We start from the raw sequence: 17885 nt of genomic DNA, 5'->3' as shown, positions 1-17885 counted from the left end.
AGAAACGCCTAAAATCTCAGGATGAAAGAGCTGGTTTCTACTGCAGCTGTCTCTTTTAGGCATGCCAGAGCACACATCTTTTCATTTTGACCTTTTTTGTTAACTTTAACTTGAATACATCTGATGATGAACCCCTATTTTGTACAAAATACCACTTTGAACCAGGTGGAGCGCTTTGATTTTGGATGTCATTCATTGGTTTTTGGTGTTGTACTATATTTATCAAGCTGTTGGCAGTTTTTATTCAGGCTGAGTCATGTTCAGTATGATCCATGTGCTTTTGATTCCTTTGAGTCGACAAGTCGAAAGCATTTTTGTTGACCTTTTCTGTCCTGAGCATGCCTTATTTGCACCTCACCAATCTTGTCATGAGTCTCCACCTTTAAGTGTCTACCCCGTCTGGCTTGTGGAAAATGTGACCTTTGACTTATAGATGCTATATTGCAGTTTGAAACAAGATGACAACAAACATTTATATTCTCTTGAAAAATTATACCTATAACTTCTTGGAAATCTTTTTAAACATAACATACAGTCCCTTTCAAAAATATTCATACCACCTAAACCTTTTCACATTTTGTGATGCTGCAAACAAAACAAAAGTAATATTTCCGTATCTTGACACAAACGTCGGTGTATTTTATTGGGATTTAATGTGATAGACCAAGACAAACTATTGCATAAATGGCGAGTGGAAAGAAGACGATAAAAATGTATTTTTTTAACATATGAAAATCTGAAAAGTGATGCGTGTCATTGTCAGTCACATACACTGTTTTATTTTCCTTCCACTTCACAATAACATGTGTTTGTGTATTACATAAGATCCCAATAAAACATTCTGAAGTTTGTTGCGTCAAGATATGAAAACATTACTTTTGCAAGGCACTGTAAAGGCAAAGTGGCTGAAGTGCCAAATCTGACTATTTCATTCTTTTTAAAATCCTAAATTAGCTCAGTGATTACTGACTTAGATTAGCTGCGCAAAAACAAAAACAAATCTGTAAAACTGTTTGGGAACCACTTGCTTTCTAGCAGAGTGCAGAACTCCTTTCAATTTACCAAATCTAAAGTTGACTCTTGCACACATGCTCCTAAGCCTCACCAAGGCTTCATTCGTATAAAATGCAACAGGGACATTGCATGCAAGCCATAACTGTCTTGACAACATATTAGCTTATTAAAAAGGAAGAAAAACCTTAAGAAAGCAATAGTAAAGGGCAACCATGGCCATCGCAAGAGCAGTCCCAGCTTTTGTTTGGTTGCTTTGCAGCTCTGTGTTCTGTTGTTCTGCCCAGTGAAAATGTATTAAGTGTGAACTGTCTCCCCTGCTTGTTTGTGTTTCATGTTTTGCTGTTTCTTTCTTTTTGCTCACCGCGTAGGGCATTTGTTTATCTGAGCAACCTGCTGTACCCGGTTCCTCTTGTGCACCGCGTGGCCATTGTCAGTGAGAAAGGAGAGGTGAAGGGCTTCCTGCGGGTGGCTGTTCAGGCCATATCAGGTAAGGCTCAGATCCTCCATCTCAGCATCCAAAAAGAGAAGCTGGGTGTGACTTCTGAAGGGAATGAAGTGAAGGTGCTCTGTGTTTCCCTCCAGCTGATGAGGAAGCTCCAGACTACGGCTCAGGTGTGAGACAGTCAGGCACTGCCAAGATTTCATTTGAGGATCAGCAGTATGAGAAGGTAGAGAAAAGTCGTGCAAATGTTTGGACAAGAGTCCCGTGGATAAGTGTTTTACACACCTTTTTACTTTTTGCTACTTCATATCCATAAACCTTAGTGTTTATTTTTTGTACTTTATGTGATAGAGCAACACAAAGTAGTGCCTAAAGGTGAAGTGGAAGGAAAACAATACATAGCTTCAAAATCTTAAAATAAGAAAAACATGATCTGCCTTTGTTTTCAAACTTAATTAATCAGTAAACAGATTGTGGCTGTAATATGACAGCATGTGAAAACGTTGAAGGAGTAGGGATACTTTTGCGAGGATGTAAGTCCTTATTGACCAGCCTGTTTTGGGATTGTTCATGTGCAGTTCCAGTCAGAGTCCTGCTCTGTTGAAGTTGGACTTTCCCGCACAGGGATTTCTCAGGAGGAGCTTCGCATTGTGGAGGGAGAGGGCCAAAATCCTGAAATGAGCCCCTCAGCAGATGAGGTCAACAACAACACATGTGCGGGTAACCATATTTAATGAGTGACTGGATAGTTTATTGATGTGGGTGTTTGTGGAGATAAGTAATGGGCTCACTGTGTCTGAAGTACTTTCAGAGGAGTAACTGTTCTAGAATATTTATGGAAAGTAATTTGTATCTAAGATCAGTCCACACTGTTCGTTCAGATCTTAAACAACCCTAAAATAAATCTCTCTGAATTTGGTGTGAAAACGTCAGTCGTCCATTTCCATTTTTCTTTTCGTAACAGCTGGTGCAGACGAGTTGGAGAATCCAGTGAAGGCCAGTCTAGATGCTGCTTTAGATGCAACTTTGGAGCACCTGAAGATTGGAAACATTTTTACCTTCAGGGTGACTGTCCTGCAGGCCTCCAGCATTTCTGCAGAATATGCAGACATCTTCTGTCAGTTTAAGTATGTTTGGTGTCCATCAAAAGTAAATTTCCTAGTTAGTCATTATTCTCCATTTATTTATTGTTGTTTATTATACGCTTTGTGTTTCTATTTTTATTTCAGTTTCATCCATCGCCATGACGAGGCCTTCTCTACTGAACCACTGAAAAACACAGGCCGTGGCCCTCCTCTTGGCTTCTACCACGTGCAGAATGTAAGAAACATCGGTGCAAATCATGAGCAAACGTGATTTGCTGGTGTTATTACAACTATATATAGAACATTGTCTTTTTTGTAGATTGCTGTTGAAGTAACCAAGTCCTTTGTGGACTACATCAAGACTCAGCCAATCGTCTTTGAGGTGTTTGGGCACTACCAGAAACAACCTTTCCTTCCTCTTTGTAAAGATGTCATCAGGTGAGATATGTCTTCAATAAGATAACTACACAGGTGATGAAATTTACTACACAAATAGGTAATATGAGTCTGTTGAATTTATATGTAAATTTATTGTTCTGTCCAGTCCACTGCGCCCATTCAAAAGGCAGTTTCCACAAGTGATACCTCTTTCCAAACCAGGTAAGAATCTTTCTGGGGGGACTGGATCATTTAACTATTATATATGTTGCATTGCTTTTGCACCTTTTGTACGTTGTCTGTTTGCAAGTCATGTCAACTTAGCTTCATGTTGTTGGGTGTGAGCAGTGGACTCTGACGACTCGTCAAATCGGGAGAAGTCGCTGGAGCTTATCCGATACCTGGTCCCAGATGTGTTCAATGGGGTGCTTGTGGACTCGCTGTCAGGCCATGCTCTGTCTGCTGCTGGCTTGGCTGCTTCCTTCCTATTGGAAGCAAACGAGCAAGCTCAGCTACCAGCTCCGCCCATCTCTATCTGTTCAGTTATTAAAGCTCAGAAGCCCGGTTGGTTAATGCTGTCAGATCCAAGAGAATCCTACATCTGGAGGCCTTTTCTTATATTAGCAGCTTATGTACATGTCATGACTTCTTATAACATGTTTAATTACCTCAAACCTATAGCGTTAAGGAGCCAGTGAAGGCATCTAATTTGTAAAAGTAATGTTCAAAGCGCTGCAGTTAAGCCCATCTAGGACTCATAACAAAATAATTCATTTTAATATAGTTTGTATACCTACAGCTAATACACAAATACTTTCAGTAAAATGCTGCAAAAATGAAAGGAGCTGATATAAAAAAGAGTGTTCCTGTTTTAGGATTCTGTTGGATTGGCTTTCTGGTGCTCTGTGTGTTTGCTCTTAGCCTCTGTCGTGAATCCTTGTAGTTCCTTATTTAAGCTTCTCTTCAGCTTGATTACTGTGCCTTTTAGTCTTGAAAATACTGTCTTATAGAGCAATGGTTACTACATGGTATGCTCTGCTTTTCCCAGACGACATATGACTTAGGTTCCTCTGTGCGGAAATTCAACTCTTAAAGCAATATAAAATTCCTAGAAATAAATGTAACTGGAGAAGACTGAAATAACATTGCAACAGTACTATAACTAAATACAAGTAGAAACACATATTTATTAAACACAAATTCTCTCACAGACCAAGAATTATACTTATCATTCTTCACTGGATAGAGTAGCTGGCAAAAGTATTCACACCCCTTCAACAGTGTCACTTTTTGTCGCAAATGTTTTACAATTAAAAATCTGAAAAGTGTGACATACTTTTGAATTCAGCCCTCCTAAATTAATACTTTGTAGAACCTCCTTTCTTTGTAATTACAGCTGTAAGTATTTGTCTCTACCAGCTTTGCACATAGAGAAACTTTTGCCCATTCTTTTTTCAGTCAGATGGGATAGAGAGCATGTGTTTTCAAGTCTTGTCTCAAATTCTCAATTGGATTTAAATCTTGACTTTGACTGGGCCATTTTACAATTGAATTTGCTTGGTCTAATCCCCTCCATTATAGCTCTGGCTATATGTTTAGGGTTGTTGTCCTACTGGTAAGTAAAACTCCCCAGGACTGCATTTTGGAACATTTCACAGGTTTCCTTCCAGTTCTTCATTTAGCTCCAGGCATTTTTCCATTAACTCTGACCAGCTTCCGTGTCCTGGCAGGGGAAATGAATCCCTGCAACATGGTGCTGCCACCACCGTGTTTCACAGTTGAGAGGCTGTGTTCAGTAATGTGCAGTGTTAGTTTTCTGCAAACATAGTGTTTTGAATGTAAGCCAAAGGATTCATTTCGATCTAATCTGACCAGAACACCTTCATCCACATGCTAACTGCATGGCCTAAAAGGCTTGTGGCAAAGCACAAACATAACTTCTCTTGGCTTTCTTTCAATGGTGGCTTTCTTCTTGACTTACCAAGAGGAAATTACAGTTGATTATGTGAGTTTTGATGGCAACTGGCTCTTCTGGATTTTACTTTGGGGTATCTGGATGATGTCAATATAAAAGCACACCACACTTTTCTGATTTTTGTTTGTACAGTATTCCTTCTTGGGCTTGTGCTCACAGGTTTCATGACTGCATGTGAACATATTTAGACTGCTCACTCTAAGTTGTTCAGGCTGAACTAAGTAAGTTAGAGAAGTGTGGTCAGTTTTGCAGCCTGTCTAAACTTATTCGGTTCTTCATACTCTGTGTTTAAGAACCTCAGTGAAGGCATAATTCCCTCTGTCTTCAATACATTGAGAATGAGGAAAGATTTTACAAATAGATTTAATAGCCTTAAGCTTCATATAGAGACTATTACGTTGCTTATTAATATTTCTATGGAAAAGTTGCTCCGTCTATAAAAATGAGAGGTCCCTTTCTTCCTGCATCACTGATGTCCTTTCGTCTTCCCTTTCTCTTTCCTTTGTAGGCTAGTTGTACCGCTGTTCCTATCTCCCAACTGTTAGTAATGTGCCTGCTCTTATCCCACCTTGCTTTTTCTCACACAACGCTGCCAAATCTTTTAAAACCCAGTGCCTGCCACCAAGCTGAAGGCCATGACACGTCCCCAGGCGGGCCCCTGCCACTGTAAATATGATCTGATGGTATTCTTTGAGATCTGCGAGCTTGAGGCCAATGGAGAGTAAGTAGCCAGTTTCATCCCACTTGGTCCAGCAGATATTTGGAATTAAAATATTTGAATAAGATAGATTTATTGTTTAAGAACTAGTTCCATTGAGGCGTGTTTTTATTTTGTTTATCCTAGTTACATCCCTGCAGTTGTAGACCACAGAGGAGGCTTGCCATGCCAGGGTACATTCCTACTGCATCAGGTGTGGTCACACAGTGAGCAAATTTAAATATATTCTAAAGAAAAAAAATATTTGAAACAATACCAGAATCTCTTTATTCTATGCTTTATTCCAGGGCCTCCAGAGGAGAATTGCTGTTACCATCGTACATGAGTCTGCTGGAGACATAGAGTGGAACGATGTCCGTGAGCTTGTTGTGGGTACGTTTAAACTTTAGGTTTCTTTAACTTGAAGCACTTCTCCAAAAACCCGTGAGATCAGTTCTTACTATTACACCTGTGCTTTCTCAGGGCGTTTACGCAACACCGTCGAAGGTGACGAGACCATCATCGACCCAAATATACTGTCACTTAACATCTTGTCTGCTGGGTATGTCAAGCCCTTGCTGGATGACAGGTGCGTATTGCAATAGACTTTATGCATACACAAGTCTCATTTGAAGAAAAACGTCACTACTAAAACTTCATAACAGATATTACGCTTGACATAAGTGTCATGGCACTTTGGCTGAGCTTGGAAATTACTGTGCATTATGACCTTTTGTGTCATTGTTTCAGCCTCTCTGCAACTGCTCCTGCAGCTTATGCACTGCAACAAGCCACAGAGCATGGCATGTGATGGAGCTTAACCTTAGTCCAAAATAGAAGCACAGCACAAAAAAATGTTAAATGTTTATTATTCCGTCTGCATGAGTTCACTGTTCTTTAGCATCTCCAGGGTGACCAAAAACAGTATATTAAACTCACCTTGCATTTTCACAGCATCTTTTAAAAACTAAACCTGCTACATCAACAGATCAAGTAAAAAGGAATACCCTGAAAAAAGCTGACTGTGTGAAAGTCCTTGGTGTTAATTTGTGCCTCATCATCAGACCTACTTGTAGTGTTTGTCATATTTTCTCTGTTTTTTATATATATATATATATATATATATATATATATATATATATATATATATATATATATATATATATATATATATATATATATATATATATATATATAGATTGGTAATTTATAACATAAAAGATTCAATATTTAGTGTCCTTAAACAAATGATTCATTGTCTTTCAAGCAAATCAGTAGATGACTCTACATGGGGCTCCAGTGTGAGACTTTGTTCCTTTTGTTGCATTATTGCTGATGCGAATCATACTGCATCATATAGTGATGTTCTATCTTACTATGAGGAACAAGAGAACTGTCAGCGTTAAAACTGCTTTTAACAAAAATACAGATTCTAAGCAGAAATGATCATATACCTTATTAGCCTGTTAACCTTTTTGTCACAAATTTCTTCCTTTTTTGATATTGTTAACAAATAAACAAACATTTTATCAACATTTTCTGACTCATTTTTTGCAGTTATTGTTTTTATTCTTCCAAACTGTGTGAAAATAATTCTGACCAGCAAAAGCTTTGCTGTAATATAAAATACCTGCATTTTGTTTTTTAAACACAAATATTTATTTTTCAACATTATTATTCTCTGTAGCAGGATATAAAATAAGGACATATTAGAAGTAGTAGTGGTAGGACATATTTCAGTAAAAAAACTGCAGTTTTTTTTAACATGTTTTTAAAAAATATTTTAGGCATATCTCTCAGCTGCCAAAACAGCAGTAAAAATGTAATGCATATGAGTTTTAGTCTGAAGCGAAGCTCATGGCAGTCCTTACCCGTGCTTTTAATGTCATAATATTTCTTCATAGGTTTAAGGCCTGAATTGTTGCTGTTGGTGGTTAAAACTGTACTTTAGGTTCCGATCACCACTTTTTGTATTGTTTGAAAAAAATTCAAAGTAAAAATGGATGCTAACATATTCCTCCTTCAGTCCACTAACAGATTGTTGTTCTTTTGTTTTGTTTTTTTCCTTTTTTTGCTCTGCAGACAGTTTCTTGATTCGGACATGCCTAGGTATATTATTTGCCTCTGTTAAGTTACACAAACACCATATCTTTCTAACTTTCTTAACAACCTGCCATCTCTATTTGATCTTCAGTGATTTGGTTCCTTGCTCACCTATTCTCTCATGACTTCCAACAATTTATCTGTTCCCTTTTGTTTTCTCCCGCTCATTAGGAGTGGAGGGGGTGGTCCTGCATGTTCCCAGGTCTCTTGCTCTTGCTGTGCTGGGTGTGTGTTTGGGCTGTTATTAGACTGCTGTTATGGAAGGAGAAGGTCTGCATGGCTCTGCTTTGCTTAATGTTGACTGTCCTTGGCTGTGTCTCTGCTGGAGGTCTCATGGGGCCAGTATGAAACTGTTTGAACATCAAGAAGCCTGTAACAGCAGAAAGTCAATGAGGAATCTTTTACTCAGTGTCTTTGGACAGAAATTAGGCGTGTCGAACTACTGCAAGCACTTATAGTACCTTATTAGAAGGTCGATTGTCTGTTTGACTGTAGATGCTAATTTATTGAACTCAATTTATAAAATAAACTCATATAAATGTACATATTACACAGATTAATTGCACACAGAGTGATATTTCAGGTATTTATTTCTGGTAATGTTCATGATTTTTGTTAACTGCTAATTAAAACCCAAATATCAGTTTCTTAGAAAATTTGAATATAACATAACTAAAAATTTATTTTACTAAAGAAATGTAGGCCTATTGAGTAGTTTGTACGTGTCCTGTGCAGTAAATGCATGAAAATCTTGGCTGCGGCTCTTTTTGCTTGAACTGCATTTGCCTTCCACTAAACTTTAGTTTAGCTTATTTATATTGCACCAATTCATAACAAATGTCGTATCAAATGTTGCGTGAAAAGCCAGCTTCATTAACAATGGTTTTTTAAGGCCTATGCTCCATGTGCGGGGGGAGACACTTTTCGATTATATAACATTTCTTTGAGGTGCACCTGTATGCCTAGACTGAATTCTAAATAAGCTCTTATGTTCTTCTAAACTGCTTTGTATGTTTGCATGAATTAACGTTTCTTCATTTGGAATACATTTTATATCCAGTAGGGGGGGATAGAGACCACTCTTAAAACACTGCAGGAAGCTCTGACGACCGTTCTTTGTTTTGTTAGTTTTTAACTGTTCATTGAATTTTTTCATGTTGTTAGTCTTGACAAGGATGTAATAATTTTAAATCTTTGAAATTATTTTGTTAGAGTACCACTAACCCCCAAACCCAGAGCATTTCCCATCACAGAATATGACAAGAACTCAAATCAGTGGCTCTTAAGTAAATTTCTGTAACATGGATACCATCATTTACAAAACCCAGTCTGGCATGATATATAAATATATCTATTCTAATGTAATCTTTTGAACCATTACCTCAGTAGAACTCTTTACCCCAAATTGCTGCAATGTTGTAGATAAATTTTAATCGTTTTTGTTACCTCAGGAAAACTCTGCCAAACACCAGAAACAAATGCTTCTTCAAATCTTCTGCCAGCAGCATGACTTCAGTGCTGGCTCCCACACATTTTTAGTAGGCAGTTAAAAGCAAAGAAGCAGTGCAAAAAGGAAATTGCTTGCTTGTAGTAGAAGCGGACAGCTTTCTACTATTTAGAACATAGTATGCATGTGTGTAAGTACGATGTGTAAATCTGTGCGTGTGAATGAACTTGCTAATTACTGACTAGAGAAGGAGGCATCTCTGCACTCAGTCACCTCCACGTGCACAGCATGGAGTTGTCATTTCTCCAGAACAGTGTGTGCCTGTTTGCTGTCTTCAGGGTGACACATTGTTCACTTTTACACAAGGTCATTTCAGTCCAAGAGAAGTAGGCCAAACATCTGAACCTCATGAAGAGCCCATTCAGCCTGTTTTTATGGCTTACAGAAACACTAGTTTCCTTTTACAATTCTTGCTTGGACAATCTTTTTTAGATTTAAGGCAGTCTGGGCCGCAGGCCAGAGTAGTAACAGCTTTCAGTGTGGGATTATGTCCCATTGAGGTAGACGGGCAGATTTGTGTACATTTATGTATGGAGTAAATCACTGTGGCGGCAGAAAGCAGCTTTGCTGTTGTTTACAGTAAAATGACCTTCTCAGTGGTCATCCGGGATGACAAATCAGCAGTGTCCACTGGGTTGAAAGAGCATTGTTTTCATGTTGAGAAATCGATGTAAGAGAAGACAAACACCATCCCAGCCACACAACTGCAAAGCCAAGACATACTTCCTGACTCTTACTTTCTATTCTTTTGCTGGTTTCTTCTTTCTCACAGCATTTCCTTGGGAGTTGACCATAGGTATTTCACTGCCCATTCCCTCATTTTCTCTGTCCTCCTCTCATTCCTCATTTTCTTTATTATCAAAACCCATTACTGCTTTCAATTGTTTTCTGTGTTGTTTTGTTTAGAGTAAGTCATCTGATTGTGTTGCATGCAAAACAACTGTCATATGAATGCATTACTACTGACCTGGAGATACTGTTTTTACTGTCTAAATTTTGTTAGATACTAATATTCAATAAGTTATGATTGCTTTCAAATCACATTATGTCCTTTGGTTTGTAAAACAAATTTTAGTACATATTTTTCCATATAAAATGCTTTTGTTCCTGAAATGTGTTTCTTTTTTTCATAATAGTTTATTTATACAGTTAGATATTGCAGACAGCATGTTTGTAGAGATGCACCAATCACTCAGACACAGAGAGGAATCAGCTAGTTTTCAACTGATCAGCTCTGATCAGTGATCAGGTCAAATAACGAACAGCCTGATTATTTTCCTCTATTCTATTCTGTGAATGCCTCAAAACTAAGAACTCCTTGCATTTTCAGTCTATAAAGGTACCAACAGTACGTTAATGCAACTTTTTAAGTTCAATAAAAAACAGATGAAGGTTAAGGAGATCTGCTTTGATGCCTAAATAGAATTAATCTTGTAATTTTTAATTCAAAACAATAACTTATTTCCAAAAAAAGAAAATAGCACATTTTTTTCTGTCTTGACAAAAGTCGGTGATCAGTCACAATTGCAATCAGCAGGCCGAACATCAAGGAATCCAGAAATACTGTATTTATCAGGCCGGAAAGCCTGATCGGTGCATCTCTACTTCCTTATTTATGTATGTAAAAATGTAAGTACTGGCTGCTGATGCTAATGCATATCTTGGCTTTGTTTCTCCTGGACCATCTCAGGACGTTCTACCGCTTTGAGGCTGCTTGGGATAGCTCAATGCACAACTCTCTGCTCCTAAACCGAGTTACACCGTACGGAGAGAAGATCTACATGACCCTCTCAGCCTACTTGGAGGTACAGCACAGAGCCTGCATTTATAAAAGGCTGAAGTAACACAGCAGTATCTTATGTGAGGCGTGAGTTCCTTTGAGAAAAAATGTTTAAAAAGCTCTCGCTTTTATCAACTGCAGATGGAGAACTGCACACAGCCCGCAGTCATAACCAAAGATATCTGTATGGTGTTTTACTCCCGAGACACAAAGCTCTCAGCCTCTCGTTCAATCCGCAACCTTTTCGGTACTGGAAGCCTTAGAGCAGCGGATGGGTGAGATTAAAACTTCAAACTACCAGAACCACGGAGGTCTTGTATTCAGCTGGCTCATATACAGTTGAGTAGTAAAATGCAATCACTAAGAATTCCTCTTTCTCTCTTTTGTTTTTCTAGAAACCGAGTAACTGGAGTTTATGAGGTTAGCTTATGTCACCTTGCAGATGCTGGAAGTCCAGGTAGGAGTCAAGCAAAATGACCATGTGGCAGGCTCATTGAGTTTAAGTTCAGTACAGACACTAGTAACAAATACTCCTGCTTCACATCAGGAATGCAGAGGAGACGGAGGCGGGTGCTGGACACCTCTGTGGCCTATGTCCGGGGCGAAGAGAACCTGGCCGGGTGGAGGCCACGCAGTGACAGCCTCATTTTGGACCACCAGTGGGAGCTGGAGAAACTCAGTCTCCTCCAAGAGGTGCCAGTATATGCTTGATCAAAAATTTGAGATTTTTTGCCTTCAAAAATAAAAAAGACTATGCTGTACTTCCTGAGGTATTTGTATGTAAGTGAGCAATAAACTTACCTCTTGAACCCATTCAGATCACATTTTATCACATATCAACCACAAACTCTCTATGTTTGTGGTTATTATACAACATTAGACAACAAACAGCACCATGGAGAACAAGAAACACAGCAGACAGGTCAGAGAGAAAGTTCTGAAGAGTTTAAAGCCGTGTTAGGTTTTCAAACGAAATCCTGAGCATTAAACATCTTATCGAACACTATCCAACCCATTATACTAAAATGGCAGAACTGCAAACCTAAGACATGACCATCAAGCTAAACTGACAGGCCTGACAAGTAGTGCATTAATCAGAGATGCAACCATGGTAACCAATGGAGGTCATAAGTCCCATTTCCACAGCAACATGTGGAAGAAAGTGTTGTGGGTAGATGCGACCAGAACTGAACCTTCTGACCTACATACAAAAGACTGTGTGGAGGAGACACTGCAAATTCCCCTGAACTCACTAATCCTACCATGAAACATGGAGGTGGCAGCATCATGCTGTGGGGATGCTTTTCTACAGCCAGGAAAGGGAAGCTGGTCAGAGTTGATGGGAGGATGGTTGGAGCTAGATACAGGGCAATCACAAAAGTAAACCAGACTGAGGTAGAGGTTCACCTTCTAGTTTGACAACAATGGAATAGTTAAGATCAAAGGATGACCGCGTGTGAATGGTCCAGTGAAAGTCCAGATCTAAATCTTCTTGAGTATTAGTGGCAGGACTTGAAAAAATAATGTTTACAGACACTGTCCCTCCAAGATGTATCTCTGCATGTGCAAATCTTAAAGACAAATTTAAAACCGCCTTTAAAATTTCTACTTAACCACACAGACTTTATTGTCAAATGATAATATTGAAGGCAGTTAAAGGAGCCAGTGTTTGTGTCATTAACATTTCTAAAGGCTACTGACAAGGAATTTTCTGTCCGACAACAGGCATGACTGTGATGTTTTCTCCTCCTCCTTTCAGGTGGAGAAGACCAAACATTTCCTCCTGCTGAGGGAGAAACTGGAGACCACCTTGCTTACGGGCCAGGTGTCCTTTCATTCCTGTATCACCGAGGAGCTTAGTGAGTCCACTGACGTCTCCGAGGTAGATCAGGAGGCTGTCTGCAGCTCAGAGATAACCACCGAGAGGCAGGTGGAGCTTGTTGCCAAGGTCAGCTGCCATTTTGTCATTTCACTTTGATTTAGGCAGTTTTTAGTATATTTGGTTCCCAAATAAAAAAAATACACAGTCGAAATGGACTGTATAGTGCTGTAAAAATACAGTTAAAATGCAGAGTTGTATGGTCACTGGTTTATTTTAAATGCTCTGCTTTTTTGTCAGTGTTTGCGGCTGCTCACCCACTCCTTTAACAGAGAATACAGCCACGTGTGCGTCAGCGCCAGTGAAAGCAAGGTACTGTTTAAACGTGTGTTACCAATTTATGATCACTGTGTGCCGATTGGTTCTAAACAGCTGATGAAGAATGGGTCCATGTTTTCTATCTGTTACAGATCTCTGAGATGTCTGTCACATTGCCTAGAGAGTCCTCGTTCATATTTCCTCTAAACACAATCACACCCTCCTCAACATGTCCTTCACTGGTTGAGGGTTGCTATAACAACACTGAGCTAAAGTTAGTCCTAACACTGGGGTTGTTTGTTATCCTGTTGTAGCCATGATGCTGTGTCTGGCTTTCTGTATTTTGGGAACTAAAACTTGTTTCTTTGTACCACAGACCACCCACACCTCGCTCTCGCGCTGTCAGCCCCAGTCCTGAGATGCAGCAGGATGGACTGGACAAAAAGTCCATGAATGTAGGTTCTGACGTCAAACCTCGGACTCGAAAGTATATCCCTGGTATACAGGAGATTAGAGTCAGGTCAGTCTGAATTCATCTCTCTCAGTCTTTTTTCTTTTAGCTCTGTATCACAGCATTCTTTATTTCACATGAAATCATTTCTCAATTTTTCAGCCCAATCGTATCAAAGAAGGGCTACATACATTTCTTGGAGCCACACACCAACGGCTGGGTGAAACGCTATGTAGTTGTGCGGCGGCCGTATGTTTACATCTACAACTCAGAACGGGACACAGTGGAGAGGGCTATTCTAAACCTCTCCTCTGCCCAGGTGGAGTACAGTGAGGACCAGCAGGCAATGCTAAAGGTCTGTGACACACCAACAGCACCCTAAACATATTCTCGCTGCCACATCAACGGTTGATGTAACAAGCTTTGGTGGCTCTCTCAACAGACTCCAAATACGTTCGCTGTGTGTACAGAACATCGTGGAATATTACTTCAAGCCACTAATGACAAAGAAATGCATGACTGGTTATATGCATTCAACCCTCTTCTTGCTGGAACTATCAGGCAAGTTAAGAACTTAAGTCTGTCATAGCTGTTAAACTTTCTTCCTTTTTTTTTCATTTTCCAAACAAAAACATCAACATATTTAATTGGATTTTATGTGACAGTCGCAGTGGAGCAAAATTGTGAATTGGAAGGAAAATGTATGCATGGTTTTTAATTTATTTATTTTTTACAAATACAAATCTGAAAAGTGTGGGGTGTACTTTTTTATGCGTTTGCAGCTCCAGGTTCTTGGGGGTTTGTATCTATCTACCAGCTTTGCACATCTCAAATTGTTGCCTTCTATTCTTTGCAAAATAGCTCAAGGTCAGCCAGATTGGAGATTGAGAGAAATTTACAATTGGATTTTGTCTGGACTATTCTAACACATGGATATACTTTGATTCATTGTAGCTATGAAGTTCTGCCCCAGTCTCAAGTCTTTATCAGCTTCTAACAGATGTTCTTCCTGAATTAACATGTTCATAGCTCCAGGCATCGTGCCATCAACTCTGGCCAGCTACTCTGTCCCTACTAAAGAAAAGCATCCCCACAGCATGATACTGCCATCATCATGTTTCCCAGGGGGATGATGCATTCAGGGCAATTTGCGGTGGAGGTTTTCCACCACTCATAGCATTTTGCACATAGACTGAAAAGTCTGACCAAAGTAAATCTTTGACCTTTCTGGTGTCTTCCTTAGTTTTGATTAAAGTTTTTCTTTACTAATGTTCTGTAACTATGCTTTACTAATTAGGTGACATCTGAAGGTAATTTGGTGCTCTGGACTCTATTTAAGGCTGTCAGAGTAAGGGGGGGCTGAACAGAAATAAGTATCGTTTTTGTTACACTTTACAGTTCTACTCTATTTTGTGTTGGTTTAACACATAAAATCCCAATAATTAAAATGGAGTTTGGGATTGTAATGTAGTAAAATGTGAAAGACTTTAAAGGGTGTGAATACTTTTGTAGGGTAATAGCAAACACTATTTACCCTAGGTTGTCCTGTCTTGCCTCTCAGGTCAAAGCTGTCAAGAAGACGAGCCGGACAGATGAGGATCTAAAAGAAAGATAAATGCAAAGATTACACTGTACATATGTCCCTGTTCTCATCATTCCCATTGTGCTGAGCCTAGTTTCTACCTTCACTGTCACCAACAGCAATCTTCCCTCTTTGCATTCTCGATTCATCGTTCCTGTCTTCAGCGTCTGTTTTCTGTCAGGCCTTAGCAACGTGCGCGTTTTTCAGTGTGAAGAAACTTCGGAAACAAATCAGTCACCGTACTGTACCGGCATTGATTCGGAGCTGGACCGCTGGAGACAACGAACGGAGCAGCAACAGTTTCTTATGCCAGATTACATTTGTATGATAATGTGCTGTAGTTGTTGTCAGTGACTCATCAAGCTTACACATTTATTACTTCAGAAAACCAGTGACATGTATTCTTAAATAAAGCTACTAGTTAAGATCATCATCATTACATATGCATCAGTGAATATAAAAAAAAAAAACATGTAGGTTCCTCTCTGCTCTACTCCACTGCTAAATATAAAGTACAGTCAGAAGATACAAGCTAAAATAATAAGAAGAAGAATAAAAACAGCAGAGGGCACCTGATCTGCCTCCCTCTCCATAAATGTCTTACAAATTTAGGCACACACAGCCTGGCAACGAAAGGACATATCTTCATAAACCTCAGTGTAAACCCATATCATTTAAGCTACTTGTAGAAGCACTGAAGGTATTTCCATTTGCATAACAACAAAATCAAACATCACCTTATTTCTGCCAGTATCACTTCCTTCTCTCTGAATTGTATTTGTTTTTGAAATGTGATATATTTAGATTTTTAACAGGCTACTTATTTATTTCTGCGTGTATTTATTTACAAAGACATTTATATTTCTAAAGTAGTAGTGCAATTTCTGCACATGGCACTTTTTAATGAGTTCCTGAAATATTTGAAGAATAAGAAGACTTTGTCCCTGTGCTTTGCTTTTGAAATAATTGAATAACATAGTCAGTTTCTTTGTGCTGAATAATACAATCCACCCCCCCATTATTAGGATAGCCTAACCTTTGATCCAACTAATATCCATGTAAGATTTTTGATATTAAGTTGGTCTTGTCATCCCTCTTAAAACAAGAAAAACAAGAGTTATTCTTCACAGCACACAATATGAAACAGGTTTTCTGAATGATATATGTATATGAAGTGTAGTGCCTCTCTTTTCTAACATTCTGCACAGTATGCCTCTGCACCGATTTCTTTGGAATCACATCCTTCATGCTGAAATGTCTGCAGATACCATCATCACTTTTCTTTATTATATGCATTTCAGACAAAAAAGTAAAATATTAGAAAGAGTTTCAGCATATCTCAGGATTGTCAGATAGCATAGGGCTCTATTTCTTACCATGACTCAACTCTGTGGACATACAAGATGTTAAAATGCAGACCATTTATAGCTTTAATCACTTCTCTTTTTTTCCCTTATTTGCAGTCTAGTCTGAGCCTGTTCTAGAACCACTGGCAGACTTAGCTAGTGAGGTGTTTTGCGAATCTGGTGGATTAGCATGCCTCAGGTCGGCCAGCCTACAGAGCATGTTTAGTGATTGTACTGATTTTTTACTTGACTGCAAGGACAGGAGATTTAAACACGTACAAAAAGGTGCAAAAATGGTCTTACATTCTCAGCCTAACGAGAGCACTTCTAAGGGCGATTAAACAGCTACAAACATCCTATCTTTTGTTTGTGTTTTCTGTAGATGTGATTCACGTTAGGTCTTGTGTGATGTGGCAATATTTTAAAGTGACCCATTCAGGGGTTTCGACAGATCTCCTTGTGTGCACAACTGTTTGTGGTTTTAATAAATCTATGATTAATATATTGTTGTTAAAAATGAGTTTCTCTGTGTAAACAAGGGTGGATCGGTGTTATAACCTGGCACCTCACCTTCTGACCAGGATCTTTGAATATCCTGCTGTTCTGGACTTTTCCCCAAACTCCCCATTTTTCATCATGCTATTTTATTCCAAAACCTCAAACAGTCCAAAACCATCCGTGTCTATAATTGTTTCAGATTATTCTTGTTTTCATGTCCATCACATTTAAAGCTACCAAAGTTTTGTTGGTACACTCCCAAAACGTTCACTCTGAATGTACAATGATCTATAGAAATGCTTATTCTGCTTCAATGTTTTAATGAACGCTCTGCATTCCAGTTGTAGTTCCTCACTGATTGTAGGACAGTTATTACCAGGGATGTAAATGGAGGTTCTGGGACCCACCTGGTATAATCTGTCTGCTTATGTGTGGGACGTTTATGGTTCACTGTGGCCTAGTTAAACTTTACATCTTGTACAAAGTAATGCTCAGAGTTAGTCACTTTCCTTCCTGTATCAGCATCTACCCTCACCATCCTACTGCAGCGAAAGCCTTCACACTAAATCTTTTTTTCAAATCCCTGACCTATGAAGTAATCTCACATTTTTGTGCTTCCATATCTATTTTTTGCACCAATACATTTCATTGTTCTTCAAAGATTTTGCATTGTATATAAACATGATTGCTGTGAACAATGTATTATACAATTGCACCTGTTAACAAACTCCTAAATGGGCAGTAGTTCAGTCGGTGTCTGAGTGTTTGAGTTTCCTGTCAGATGTTTGTGTACACTGAACACATCTTCATATATTAAATAAACATGGAAGTGATGCAACACAAATCAATGACTCGTTTTTATTTATCATATGGTGCTGTGTAACTTCCAG

The 17885-nt window shown here is 38.9% G+C and overlaps 1 protein-coding gene across 1 annotated transcript in view; it reads left to right on the top strand.

Annotated features, from left to right (window-relative positions):
* The window catches only part of kif1aa (kinesin family member 1Aa), a 58386-nt gene extending 40547 nt beyond the window's left edge, over positions 1-17839 (top strand). Inside the window, exons 27-49 of the mRNA XM_047374390.1 lie at positions 1383-1501; positions 1597-1682; positions 2035-2176; positions 2421-2583; positions 2686-2776; positions 2861-2979; positions 3086-3141; positions 5507-5615; positions 5739-5805; positions 5900-5984; positions 6075-6180; positions 7674-7700; positions 10892-11006; positions 11123-11256; positions 11377-11438; positions 11529-11674; positions 12741-12929; positions 13101-13172; positions 13271-13392; positions 13495-13638; positions 13732-13924; positions 14012-14130; positions 15131-17839. Coding sequence (XP_047230346.1) covers positions 1383-1501; positions 1597-1682; positions 2035-2176; positions 2421-2583; positions 2686-2776; positions 2861-2979; positions 3086-3141; positions 5507-5615; positions 5739-5805; positions 5900-5984; positions 6075-6180; positions 7674-7700; positions 10892-11006; positions 11123-11256; positions 11377-11438; positions 11529-11674; positions 12741-12929; positions 13101-13172; positions 13271-13392; positions 13495-13638; positions 13732-13924; positions 14012-14130; positions 15131-15173 — 2509 coding nt within the window. The 3' untranslated portion in view covers positions 15174-17839. The remainder of the gene's footprint in view (positions 1-1382; positions 1502-1596; positions 1683-2034; positions 2177-2420; positions 2584-2685; positions 2777-2860; positions 2980-3085; positions 3142-5506; positions 5616-5738; positions 5806-5899; positions 5985-6074; positions 6181-7673; positions 7701-10891; positions 11007-11122; positions 11257-11376; positions 11439-11528; positions 11675-12740; positions 12930-13100; positions 13173-13270; positions 13393-13494; positions 13639-13731; positions 13925-14011; positions 14131-15130) is intronic.
* The last annotated feature ends 46 nt before the right edge of the window (positions 17840-17885 follow it).

Source organism: Girardinichthys multiradiatus, chromosome 9 (genome assembly GCF_021462225.1).
Source record: "Girardinichthys multiradiatus isolate DD_20200921_A chromosome 9, DD_fGirMul_XY1, whole genome shotgun sequence".
NCBI classification, from domain to species: domain Eukaryota; kingdom Metazoa; phylum Chordata; class Actinopteri; order Cyprinodontiformes; family Goodeidae; genus Girardinichthys; species Girardinichthys multiradiatus.
The sequence above is the reverse complement of the archived record's forward strand: the minus strand, read 5'-3'. Positions and strand labels throughout refer to the sequence as shown.